This window comes from Bufo bufo, chromosome 10 (genome assembly GCF_905171765.1).
Source record: "Bufo bufo chromosome 10, aBufBuf1.1, whole genome shotgun sequence".
Lineage (NCBI taxonomy): Eukaryota > Metazoa > Chordata > Amphibia > Anura > Bufonidae > Bufo > Bufo bufo.
The window spans coordinates 10,814,521-10,828,359 of NC_053398.1; the positions used below are offsets into that span (position 1 = coordinate 10,814,521).

At 43.6% G+C, this 13,839-nt stretch overlaps 1 protein-coding gene across 4 annotated transcripts in view; it reads left to right on the plus strand.

Annotated features, from left to right (window-relative positions):
* Positions 1-13,519, plus strand: part of NAP1L4 (nucleosome assembly protein 1 like 4) — a 29,566-nt gene extending 16,047 nt beyond the window's left edge. For 3 of the 4 annotated variants that reach the window (XM_040410657.1, XM_040410655.1, XM_040410658.1), the window contains exons 9-14: positions 688-833; positions 1,080-1,102; positions 1,280-1,399; positions 3,639-3,668; positions 5,093-5,149; positions 10,339-13,519. In XM_040410657.1, the coding sequence (XP_040266591.1) occupies positions 688-833; positions 1,080-1,102; positions 1,280-1,399; positions 3,639-3,668; positions 5,093-5,149; positions 10,339-10,377 (415 nt within the window). In that variant the 3' untranslated portion in view covers positions 10,378-13,519. Of the gene's footprint in view, positions 1-687; positions 834-1,079; positions 1,103-1,279; positions 1,400-3,638; positions 3,669-5,092; positions 5,150-7,719; positions 7,758-10,338 lie in introns of all 4 variants that reach the window. The other variant, XM_040410656.1, reaches the window with a different exon arrangement.
* The last annotated feature ends 320 nt before the right edge of the window (positions 13,520-13,839 follow it).

Sequence of the window (13,839 nt, forward strand, 5' to 3'; positions counted from 1 at the left end):
CATTGAGCATGTTTGGGATGCTCTGGATCGGCGTATACGACACCGGGTTCCAGTTCCTGCCAATATTCTGCAACTTCGCACAGCTATTGAAGAGGAGTGGACCAACATTCCACAGGCCACAATCAACAACCTGATCAACTCTATGCGACGGAGATGGGTTGCACTGCGTGAGGCAAATGGTGGCCACACCAGATGCTGACTGGTTTTCTGATTCCCCCTCCCTGTCTAATCAGCAACTTGATATGCCACACCTGTGAGGTGGGATGGATTATCTTGACAAAGGAGAAGTGCTCACTGACAGATTTGTGAACAATATTTGAGAGTAATGGGTCTTTTGTGTATGTAGAAAATGTTTCAGATCTTTGAGGCCATCTCATGCAAAATGGGAGCAAAACCAAAAGTGTTGCGTTTTATATTTTTGTTCGGTGTAAGTAGGGACAGCAGGACTCGCAGGGTTTCTCTTTGAATTCTGTCAGTAATTAAACCTTTTTTTAACATACAAATAGTGAATAAAAAGCGTATATCACCAAGCTCAGTGTTTCCCCCTCTGTCCTATGATGCCTTCATATGTAGTATTACCGGAAACCTGACAAATCAGTTTGAAAGTGAATGGAGCTGAGTCGCAGCTGGTGATTGCACTACTATAGGAGGAAAATATTTTCATACAACTCTCTTTTCTGAAAACAGGTGCACGATCGACTGGAAAAAAGGAAAGAATGTCACAATTAAAACCATAAAAAAGAAACAGAAACACAAGGGACGCGGCACCGTAAGGACTATAACCAAACAGGTTCCCAATGAGTCCTTCTTCAACTTCTTCAGTCCCATCAAAGGTGAATCCTCAACTTCTGTTGCCTGTGATTCAATCCACTTCTGTTCTTGGCTCACATAATAAGCTTGATCAGTGGACTATTCATTTCTGAAGGTCTGCGTATGGTCAAGTAGCCAGAGACACATCATTGATAGTAACATGCGTCTATATGTGGGGACATCAGTATGTAAATTACACACGTCATAGATTCTTTACTCAAATATTTACATGTGGTGATCAGTTTTTTTTTCTTCCATTTTCACCCCAGTATCGGGAGACGGAGAAGACATGGTAAGTCAGATATGTGCATGTTGTGTGATACAAGTGGATGTAAAAAGAATAAATTGTTTGTAATATACTCATCATACAGGTTCAACCGTTCTGCTTTTCTGCAGGGGACCAGTAAGTAAATGTGAAAGTGCATCTCATTGACAACATCATTTGATAATCTTTGCTTTTTGTTTACAGGATGAAGAGATGGAGAATTCTTTAGCTGCTGACTTTGAGCTCGGCCACTTTTTCCGGGAAAGAATAGTTCCACGAGCTGTTCTGTATTTCACCGGAGAAGCTATTGAAGACGAGGACAGTGTAAGTTGTTGTGGCCAATGCTCCATTTGCTACTAGTTTGAAGCATTTATTATAGGAAACCTGCCAACTGTACTATGCTGAACGCAACATAGTATAGTGACAGACCCGCTGATTACAGCAGACTGTTGCTCTGTGATGGCAGTCAGTACTTTCAGAGTTCCAGCACTGCAAAGGAGACTAGTCTGATGATGCTCCTTGCCCTGCCTCACCTCCTGATGAAGACTGGTATGTTTCTTCCCTGTTGTGCATGGGAAAGAAACCTGCCAATCATAGCGCATGAGAGGGCAGGGCCAGCGAGTCTCATTGGACTTGTATCCCTTACAGCACTGGCAAGACCTGCAGGGTTTGGCATGTCAGTACTCTAAGGCCCCTTTCGCACGGGCGAGCAGTCCGTGCGGGTGCAATGCGTGAGGTGAACACATTGCACCCACACTGAATCCGGACCCATTGACTTCAATGGGGCTGTTTAGATGAGCGGTGATTTTCACGCATCACTCGTGTGTTGTGTGAAAAACGCAGCACGTTCTATATTCTGCGTTTTTCACACAATGCAGGCCCCATAGAAATGAATGGGTCTGTGAATATCGCAAGCATCCGCAAGTGCAGATGCGGTGCGATTTTCACGCATGGTTGCTAGGAGATGATAGTAAATTGATAAGTTAATTTACTGTATTATTTTTCCCTTATAACATGGTTATAAGGGAAAATAATAGCATTCTTAATACAGAATGCTTACTAAAATGTGGGTTGCGGGGTTAAAAAAAAAATGAACTCTCCTCATCCTCTTGTTCGCACAGCCGGCATAATCTTCTTTCAGGACCTGCAAAAGGACCTTTGACGTAACCGCGCTCACCATGTGGTGAGCGCGATTACATCATCAAAGGTCCTTTTGCTGGTCCAGAAAGAAGAAGCAAGAAGACTATGCCGGCTGCGCGATCATTTTAGTAAACATTCTGTTTTAAGAATGCTATTATTTTCCTTTATAATCATGTTATAAGGGAAAATAATAAAATGAATAGAACACCTAACCCAAAACCGAACTTCAGTGAAGAAGTCCAGGTTCGGGTACCACATTCAGATTTTTTTCACGCGCGTGCAAAACGCATTGCACTCGCGTGGAAAAAAACTGAACATCGGAATGCAATCTCAGTCAAAACTGAATTCAATTGCGTGCCTACTTACGCAGGTTTCCTGCGATACACGCGCGACCCATCCAGAGCAAATCCGGGACGCCGTGTCAAAGAGGCCTAAGGCCTTTTTCACACAAGCGGGCGCAATGCGTTTTTTCACTCGCGTGATAAAAAAAACTGAAGGTTTACAAACATTATCTCTTAGCAACCATCAGTGAAAAACTCGTTGCATCCGCACTTGTTTGCGGATGCAAAGAGTTTTTCACTGAAGCCCAGTTCCCTTCTATGCGGCCAGGGCTGCGTGAAAAACGCTGAATATAGAACATGCTGCGTTTTTCACGCAGCGCAGAACTGATGCGTGAAAAAAACCGCTCATACACAGACCCATTGAAATAAATGGGTCAGGATTCAGTGCGGGTGCTATGCGTTCACGTCACGCATTGCACCCGTGCGGAAAAGTACTGACTGCCAGCTCAGCAGTGACAAACTGCTAAAATCTGTAGGTTCGTCACTACACTATGCTGCCTTCAGTGTGGGCAACATAGTAGAGGTCAGGTTCTCTTTTAAAGGGCACGGTGGCTCAGTGGTTAGCACTGGTGCCTTGCAGCGCTGGGGTCCTAGGTTTGAATCCGACCAAGGACAACATCTGCATGGAGTTTGTATGTTCTCCCCTTGTTTGCGTGGGTTTCCTCCGGGTTCTCTGGTTTCCTCCCACACTCTAAAGACCTACTGATAAGGACCTCAGATTGTGAGCCCAATTGGGGACAGTTAGTTGCTAATGTCTGTAAAGCGCTACGGAATATAGTAGCGCTATATAAGTGCATTAAATAAATAAATGGGGATGTTTTTTCAGAAATTGCACTTTTCTGAATTCAGCTGCCTATATATAGTGGCCGCGGCTTCTCCCAGCAATATCGGCTACTTCTTCATAGTGGGGCCTAATTCTCTTGCAGATGAATAGATATAGCAGCCTGTGGGATAATTGTTAGCATCCTGTTCCCCGGAAAGGAATAATATTTAATTGATTGCCCAGGATTATATGTGCAACCCTGCTGTAGATTGCTTTTGTGAAGATGGTTATTCACTTTCTTTTTTTTTTTTCTTTGTAGTTTGAAGAAGGGGAGGAAGGAGAAGAGGAGGTAGGTTTGCCTCTTTTTTTCAATTTAACATTTTTCATGGTTTTGAATGGGGCTACCCTGTTTTCGCACTTCCACTTTGCTTTATGGAACACTCCTGGCAAAACTGTGTTAACGCTAGAGATTAGTTGTGTTTCACCCCCACATGCATTATTAATAAGTGCACTGTTCCTTCACTTATTAAATGGCATTCCTTGAAATCAATGAATGCCATGTAAGGTCATCTTGAATGAGAGTTGCTCTATGTAGTGGCTTCATGCTGTCTGGTAGTGGGGGAGGAGGCAAATATAATTCCCCCCCCCTGCCCCCTCTGTTTAGAAAATTCCTTTGGATGCATTCACACCGAGCTTCCAGTGTATATCGGCGCCAAAAGGATTTCCTGACTTGTCAACAGATGCCTAAAGGTGGATTTAGATGACCCAGCAATTGTCCAGATTATTGGGAACGACTGTTCCTGCAAAGCCCCTTTTCCAATAATCTGGCCGTCTAAATTTGCCGCAGATCACCAAATGAACGCACAAAACGCTAATTCATCGGGTGATCCTGTCGTTCGTGCAGGCACCGCCAGTCATCGTTTCCGGGCAGCAGATCGTGCGTTCTAAACAACGATTGGCTGCTCAGAAAGAATGATTCTGTATGGGGACTTGGGATATAGAGCGATTCCTCACACTGTGAAGGAGATCGCAGCATGTAGACGCAGCAGTCTCCTTCACTGAGTGAGCAGCCAACTGTCGGGAAGGAACGCTTCCTTCCCGACAATCGGCCCCTCCACAGTTCCGTCTAAACAATGTATAGCCAGTGTCATACATTGCCTATAGGCTCCATGTAAACAAAAAATAAAAAAGTAGACCGTGTGGTATTAGAGTAGCACAGCATATACATGCACTGTTTTATACAGCTGAAATTATATACAGGCCCAATGGTGTCCAAAAGAACATTCTTTTGGCTTCTGTCTGTTAAATGCAGTTCTAAGGAAACGTTAGTTGCATATGAATATAATATAAAATTACCTTTTAAAGGGGTTTTATGGGTCTTCTGTATTTATAACCTTCTCAGAATGTCATCAAAATATGATCGGTGAGGGGGACTAAGCTGTGCCTAGGCCCTGTGACCAAGACGTTACTGGCCTAGGAAGAGGCCGCGGCGCTCACCATAGTGCCACGGCCTCTTCAAACAGTTGACCGGTAGGCATGCCAGGAGTCAGACCCCCACCGATTTTAGATATTGACGTCCTATCCTGAGGATAGGTCATCAGTGGAGAAGACACGGAGACCCCTTTTAAATGGACATGTCTAATTTGATATAGTGATTGTATAATATAGATAAGACCTCCTCGGGGTATGATTTCCAGAACGGCATTATCACTAGTCACTGAACATTTTGTGCTGCATTCAGGACGTTGGTTTTCATGTCTGCTCTGATTTTAGGAAATGGAAGGTGAAGAGGAATGTGAGGAAGAAGAGGATGAGCCAAATGCTGTTAAAGTAGGTTCTGCCGAGCCGTAATCGTATTATTGCTTCAAATCCTAAGGTTTTTATTTTGTTAAGGGTCCATTCACACGTCCACAATTCTGTTCCGCATTTTGCGGAACGGAATTGCGGACCCATTCATTTCTATGGGGCCCACACGATGTGCTGCCCGGATCCGGAAATGCGGACCCCCACTTCCGGGTCCGCAATTCCGTTCCCGAAAAAAAATAGAACGTGTCCCATTCTTGTCCGCAATTGCATTTTCTATTAAGTGCCGGCGATGTGCGGTCCGCAAAATGCAGAACGCACATTGCCGGTGTCCGAGTTTTGCGGATCAGCAAAACACACACGGACGTGTGAATAGACCCTAAGGGGGTTAATGACATGAGTAGTGTGGAGTGAATCGAACTTCAGGTCAGGTAGATCCAAATTCGATTAGTTCTAACGCTTCGTTTTAATGTTCTATAGAGACTTGTCTCCCTACAGCATTAAAATCTATGGCTTCCCCAGAGGCAAAATTCGTTTCATACAAAGTTGCGCAAGACTTCGGTGAATGAATTTGGTATTCAGTTCTACACCTTTTAAAAACATTTTAAATTAGCAATCCAAATCGGGTTTGGTACCGAAGTAACAGCCGGTACCAAAGCCAACTTCAGGTTCAGAATTTCAAATGTTTTTAAAGATGTAGAACTAAACACCTTCGTGTGAAACTAATTTTGCCCCCACGGAGGCAATACATTTTAATGCTGTAGGGAGACAGGTCTGGAATAAATCAACTTTGGATCTATGATCTGAAGCTCGATTCGCTTAATACTAGACATGAGCTGTGACACGGCGGTCCGTATGATGGACACTTCCATTTAAAAAAAATCTCCAGGTGAACAGTACTGCTGATTAAAATAGTGGCGCTCATGGTTCACAGTTTAGGACCAGTCTATAGACCAGGGATCAGCAACCTCCGGCACTCCAGGTGTTCTGAAACTACAATTCCCAGAATGCTCCTTTCACTTTTAAAGGAGTTATAAGAACTGCTGAGCTTGTTTGCATGCTGGGAGTTGTAGTTTCACAGCAGCTGGAGTGCCGAAGGTTGCTGATCCCTGCTATAGACTGATGCTTTTCTAGCAGTATAGAAATGCTCAGCACAGTTTGCTATAGCCCTACCCATAATATATGGTGTTGTAAATGTATCCAATACATTGTACCTTTATAGCCCTTTATAGACAGGATAGCACCAAACCAGAATAGTCTGCAGCGTGCTGCCGTCATAAATGTTGCAAATTGTCTGCGTCTGCATTTAGACATGTCCTAATCAACTAAACAGGCTCCCGTGTGTTCAGCATCTGCATGTGCTTTGTACTGCATGAGCTTGCCTACCTGTGAGCTGTTTACTTCCTTGTCCACAAGGTGGCGGTGTCTGAAATCATGAACGTCTGCATTTTTTTGCAATCAGTCTTCAAGGCGGAACTATACCAAAAGAAAAGTATAGCATTACATCAGTCTAAGGCCTTATGCACACGACCGTATATATTTTGTGATCTGCAAAAAATATGGACGTCCATGTGCATTCCGTATCTTACGGTACAGCTGGCCCCTGATAGAACAGTACTATCCTTGTCCGTAATGTGGACAATAATAGGATATGTTCTATTTTTTTGCAGAACGGAAATACGGAAAGCACACAGAGTATTTTTTTTTTTTTTTTTTGCGGACCCATTGAAATGAATGGTTCCATATATGAAAAAAAACTGAATGAACACTGAAAGAATATACATTTATGTGCACGAGGCCAAAGGCAGAGGCACCATTGCTCTTCCCCAGTCTTGTTTTATAGGTCTTCCACTGAAATCAATGGGACTAAAGTGGGAGTACTCCTGTGTTACATTCCAGAGCTGCACTCGCTATTCTGCTGGTGCAGTCAATGTGTACATACATTATATTACTTATCCTGACCTGTACTGATCCTGATTTACACCCTGTATTATACTCCAGAGCTGCACTCACTATTCTGCTAGTGGAGTCACTGTGTACGTACATTACATTACTTATCTTGTACTGATTCTGAGTTACTTCTCTCACATTACAGCAGAATAGTGAGTGCAGCTCTGGAGTATGACAGGATGTAACTCAGGATCAGTAATGTATGTACACAGTGACTGCACTAGCAGAATAGTGGGTGCAGCTCTGGAGTATAATACAGGATGTAACTCAGGATCAGTACACGATAACTAATGTATGTACACAGTGACTGCACCAGCAGAATAGTGAGTGCAGCTCTGGAGTATAATACAGGATGTAACTCTGAAACGGTATGAGATATATTATGCAATTTATTTGGAAAGTGTCTCAACTTTTTATCCTGTTCAGGTGATGGGCAGACTGAGCAGAGATCAGAATGTTTTATTTGGTTAAAGTTTAGTGATGGCGACAATGGTCTATTCCGATAATGCGCCATCACTTGGGTCCCAGTAATGTCAGATACAGAAATCTCCTCTGTTTTGTATAGCTCCGCCTCTTTCTCTGCTTGATCAGATTTTTTTTCCACCCCATGTTCGCTTTGATTGATCTTTTCCATTTTTTCTGTTTAGGTGTAATGTTTTTTTGTTTGTCATTCATACAGTCCTAGGTAAGGTTGATCACTGTTCATGTCTCTCCCCCCCTCTTCCTTTTTATCTATCTTCTCCATGTTCTGTTTCCTCTTTCTCGTCATGATCACTCATCCTCCTTCTTTTGGCTTCTAGTGGGACAAATTTCTTTACCTTTTTTTTTTTTTTTTTTTTATTTCCCCCTCACATCTGCTGCTTTTTGCCAAAACCTTTCAATATTGAATAATTTGTGTGCCCTCATAGAAAAATAATTTAGGAGTTCAGAAATGTTCGATGCAAGGGTTAATGTCAATACCAGATGCAACCTGCGGACAAGCGTGGCGCTGTTTCTGTAATAATGCGGCCACGTTTCTGTAATCCTTTAAACCCTCCATTATTAGCTGTACAGTGAAAACTGCTGTGTCAGTTTTTATATACGCCATGTTTCATTTCACTACTGTTTACAAGATCTGTGCTTGCTGTCATTGAGTGAGGCCATTGTAGTTTATATCTAGAGGCTGAAATCGCAGGTGCTTGAAACAGACCCACTCTTCAATGCCAAGCACAAATGCTGTACCATGTTCGCTGCTGTGCTTGGTAACTTGTGAGCAGACCGGCCTCTTCACACAGCTGATTGGTGTCAGACCCCCCCACTGATCAGATATTGATGACCTACCCAGGGAATTGGCAATCAATACTGAACTCCTGGAAAAAATCCTTTAAATCAAGTTTTTATTTTGTTTTTGGCTGTTTTTCAAATTTTCCAGGGCATTATGTATATAAAAAAAAATATTTGAATCTGAAAAATCCTGCAGTTTTCACCCTGATCCTCATAATAACCTGACACTTCTTGTTCTGAAGAGATAACTTTTCTCAGCAGTCACCTCATTATCATTAGAGGCAGGATATAACAGTTGCATATAGAGAACACAGAATCCACTATTCACAGTAGGTGATGTCACAGCTCACCTCCTCCCCCTCTCCGTACAATAACCTTTGCACAGTTCACACAGGTCGTTGACTATGCATGTTTACTCTTAAAGGGGTATTCCCATCTTATAAATCATGGCGCATCTCTAGGATATACGGTCACTGTTGTGGGGGGGTTCAACGACCAATAATTCTGACATTTAAGGGATTGCACCACATGTTTAGTGCTGTGGCTCCTTTGCTGTCTTCCCCTGCATGGCTGCCCTCCTGTCCACCCGTACGTACAGGGAAGTGTAGCATGGCCCTGCACAAGTGAATGCAGCCAGCTGAATTTTTTTTATTTTTTTTTCACTGCTGGGTGCTTGGGGGCGCCGCCATGCAGGGAAAGCTTAGTAAGGGACCCGTGCTTCTTATTCTCATGATCACTGGCAGTCCCAGAGGTCGGACCCCCACCAATCATACAAGTGATGTCATTTCCTGGCAATACGCCCTCAGTTTATAAAATGAGAATATTCCTTTTAGTTTGGCCACCATGATGACAGCGGCAACTCACTACCATGTCCCTCATACTTGGACAGTGACCCAAAGAAAGAGAGGTTCCAGCACCCGATGTTCTTATCGTTGCTTCGTCTTCACTTACAGTTACATCTTGTGGTCACCACCTCCGCAGGTTGACATGTTTCGAACTGTAGAGTTCTTATTTGTAACCTTGGACAGTGACCCCTCCAGCCTATTAACTACACTAATGAAGAATGTAAAGATTTCCTTAATGATGTAACCAGCCTGTACACGTGCTTAGTATGCAGTGTGTGCTTGTGTCTCTCTTATTACAGCCCCCCCCCCCCAAAAAAAAAAGCTACATAGGAATCTGAGTCACTTTGTAAATACATTGTAGTCACCATTCTGAAAAATTCAGAGCTGAAATCTATATAACAGCTAAGTACGGAGTGCAGCTCTGCAGTATAATAAAGGATGTAATTCCGGATCAGTGCAGGATAAGTAATGTATGTACACAGTGACTCCACCAGCAGAATAGTGAGTGCAGCTCTGGAGTATAATACAGGATGTAACTCGGGATCTGTACAGGATAAGTAATGTATGTACACAGTGACTGCACCAGCAGAATAGTGAGTGCAGCTCTGGAGTATAATACAGGATGTAACTCAGGATCTGTACAGGATAAGTAATGTATGTACACAGTGACTGCACCAGCAGAATAGTGAGTGCAGCTCTGGACTATACTACAGGATGTCACTCAGGATCAGTACAGGATATGTAATGTAATGTATGTACACAGTGACTGCCCCAGCAGAATAGTGAGTGCAGCTCTGGAACTCAGGATCAGTACAGGATAAGTAATGTGAGGTAAACACTTCAGTCTTATCACATTCTACTTTTATAATTCATCTGTAGTGATCTCCTGCAGCTTTACCATCAATGGCCCTTTCATCCACTTTTACAGTTTCCACATTTCAGATTCTTATCATTGAATAAATGTTATAAGGCCACTACTGCGTTTGTCAGGATTGATGGAAGTGTTTAGGGGGGGGGGGGGGGTGTCCACTTAGTAAAGCCCTACCAGGGTGGTGTTGGATTCCCCTCCACTGTGACTAGTGAAGATGCTGCAGTATGTCTGCCTTGTTAATGTCTGTGATGGTCTCTAATACGGAGTCTCTTTTTGTTCCTGGGCAGAAAGAAGCAGTTCAGCCTGCCGAGTGCAAACAGCAGTGACCGGATGCATCTCTAGAGAGAAACCTTTCCAAATATTCAGGATTCTATTGTGCTGCAGCAGATTTTTACATCAAGGCTTAACTTTTTTTTATGCATGATTTTTACTTTTTTCTCCTTTTTGGTTTTTTCTTTCTCACCTTTTTAGCCAGATGTCTACAGCTGTATTCTTAGAACTCTTTGGTCTCGTTGGGGTCGGGTGGAGAAGAAGCACAGTCTAAGTCTACATGCTGTGTTTAGTTTTTCTTTTTTTTTTCTTTTTTTCTTTTCCATTTTCCTTGGAATACACAGCTACCTTATTGACAAACAAAATGTAAAATAAAAATAAAAAGATAAGATAGTGGGGGTAATTTATCATAGACCTGCTTTTTACATTGGTCTATGATATCCCCTGCGCTGCCGGCGAATGCACTTAATTTATGATGAGGAACAGGCCTCGTCCTATATTAGACGCATCCTCCGGCAGTCCATGCGCCTAAACAGGAATCTGTGACCGCTCTGAGCTGCCATAGATTTCTGTCTTCGTTTATGCCAGGAAACTGGCACAAATGAAGATAAATGTGCAGGGCCTGTTGCCCATTCCCCTTGTCACGCCCTCTTTTTCAGAAAGTGTCAAGGGCAGGGTAAAAATGCTGCTTGCAACAAATTTTGTCGCAGTGGTGTTTTGTGACTTTTTTTTTTATTTTCATGCCAGATTATTCGTGTGCAGAGTTTTATCGTTACCTGCACTGTTCTGCAGCCGTTGAGACAACAGCTCCTGTTGTGTGTCGGGGCATGCTGGGAGTTGAAGTTTTCAGAAGGTTGTAGACCATGGAGGCGTCTAGTGTTCACTCACATCTAGTAACCTTCGCCTCAGGCCTCATTGGCTGCTTGTCAAATGACAAGTTGTCTATTGGTTTGTGATGAAAATCCCATTCAGACTGTTTCCTTTCTCCATTTTCTTCACCGTAACGTGCAGTGAAAGCTCTAGTTCCCACATGTGAAGATTTGGACCCCTCAATCCTTCCCTCCTTGGTAGGTGAATATCCAGCCTCTTCTAATTTGCCTTACTGAAACTGATAGTAAGTACCTGTCATTGGCATACCAAGAGAGGGTCCTAATGCCCTGAGCAAGGAGCAGGATACAGTAAATTAATTAATCGGGTTATCCATCATTTAGGGCTCATGCACACGAGCATGTGTGCCCAGTCCCGTGCTGTGGACCGTACATTGCGGCGCACGGGCACTGTCCAAATGCACACAGTTTGCCGACCCATTGACATGAAGAGACGGTCCGCACCACAAAAAAATTAATAGGACTTGTTTTATTTTTTTTGCATTGCGGAGGCACAGACCGAAATCCCACAGAAGCACTCTCCAATCCGTGCCTCCTCTCCGCACCGCACTGTATCTTGAGGATTGCCATCCTATACAAGTCAATGGGTCTGCATCCGTGATATTGAGCGCACACAGCTGGTGCCTGTATACAGGCACTCGGCACACACGCTCATGTGCATGAGCCATTATTCTGATCTCTAAAAGGGTTGTGCACGGCCCTGCAGCCAAAGTATAAAACCACCAATACCCTTGGATATGGCCTGTATGGGAATAAAGCTGCTCCATCACTGCAGTATTTAATGAAGGCACTGTTCCTGTGCAGGACACCTTTAAGGTCAGACACAGACGGGCGAGTTCAGTGCGAGAGAAACTCGCTGCGCTTGTCGGTGTGATTTCCTGTTCTGACCTCCGCTCCTCTCACAGGATCGCACAACATTATAATGATTTATAACTCTGAGAGACCTGAAATCTACTAAATTACACTGACAGCATTATGTCAGTGTAATGCAATAGATTCCAGGACGTGTGGGGTCCCACAGCGTTATAAATTATTATAATGTTGTGCAATCCTCTGAAAGGAAAAGAGGTCAGAACGGGAAATCACACTGACTCATTCAGCGAGTTTCTCGCACTGAACTCGCCCGTCTGCATCTGGCCTAAATCAAAGTGTGTGCTTTATTCTGACCCCAACACAGAAGCGTCCATGTAAATGGTGTCCCTAATGAGGTGGGGTGTACAAGGAGCACAGAGGAAAGACTGAAAATGCCTGAACGTTGAAACCCTTAAGTTAATAGATATTCTGCTTATTTAAATTGTACAGTGTATTTAAAACTCAATAAAATATGGAACGACTGAACCTGCCACATGCAGATATTTAGTAGGTCACTGTTCACACGGAGGGGCAGTGCAGCGACAGAATGTGTCATCAGACATCCTGTTGTCGTCGTCTTGCACTCCTTTGTTACATGGCATCTTTCATTGACCTGTGTCAGTGGGTGACGCTTCCGAACTGCAAGCTGCAGTATATTTAAAGGGGAGGCAGCTTCCTCTTATCCTGGACAGCGCCTTTAAGACACATTTATACTCTTTACTGTGAGTGGAAGCTTAGGACAAAGGTTGTAAGAAATGTGCAGGGGACTGTGGCGCTTTGCCCTGAGCGGGCAAGACAATGCAGCTGTTTTGCACACTTTATACTTTAAGTGCCATGGAAGTCAATAGGAAAATGATGGCGGTCGGTGGCAGTTTCCATTGACCCCTAAGAGGATTTTTAATTTTCTGCTTAATCCAGAAGCCGCAACTTTTTGCCGGCAGCCGCAGACCGGCAACCTTCTTAACCTTTGTTTTGCATAAGATGGGGGGCAACTGTGACGAAAACGGTGATGCTTATTGACCCTTTACAGACCTGTTTGAGGCCTATAAAGGGTTAAGCATGCAGGCACACAGCTCCCTGACCCCTTAGTGGTGCCAGTTCAAGAGACCAGGACTTTCTTTGGGGGCGTGCCACGCTTCCGCCATCTGTTCTGTGTGATGATTGGCTGTAGGTCACGGAGGAGCATTGTATTAATGTACCGATTTAGCGCTGGAGCCCCTATCTGGACGGGGTTCCCATTTATCGTACGTTGGGCACTCCTTCGTGTGGGTCATGGGGGAGGGTTGGTTGGTTGCGTCTTCTCCTGCCCCAGATACACTGGTGTCCTGGTTTAGACTCTGCTGTGTTTCATTACATTTTTGCAGGCTTCATTATTTATTGATCCATCACAGTTTCTTTGTGTTAGAATTTCTCATTTGTTTTTCAAGGACATATTAATAAAGCGAAAATGAGAAATGACTGCGCCCTCGCCTGGACTGTGTTTTTGTTAAAAAAAATAATAATAATTAAAAAATAATTAAAAATAAAAAGCTAAAATCTAGAATCTCAAGAAGGAAATGCAGACATTAGCATTTAGGCTACTTTCACACTCACGTTTTGTGTGGATCAATCATGGACCGATGCGGTCAGATAATACAACCGTCTGCTTCCGTTCAGAACGGATCCATTTGTATTATCTTTAACATAGCCAAGACGGATCCGTCTAGAACACCATTGAAAGCCAATGGAGGACGGATCCGTTTTCTATGGTCAGTGAAAACGGATCCGTCCCCATTGACT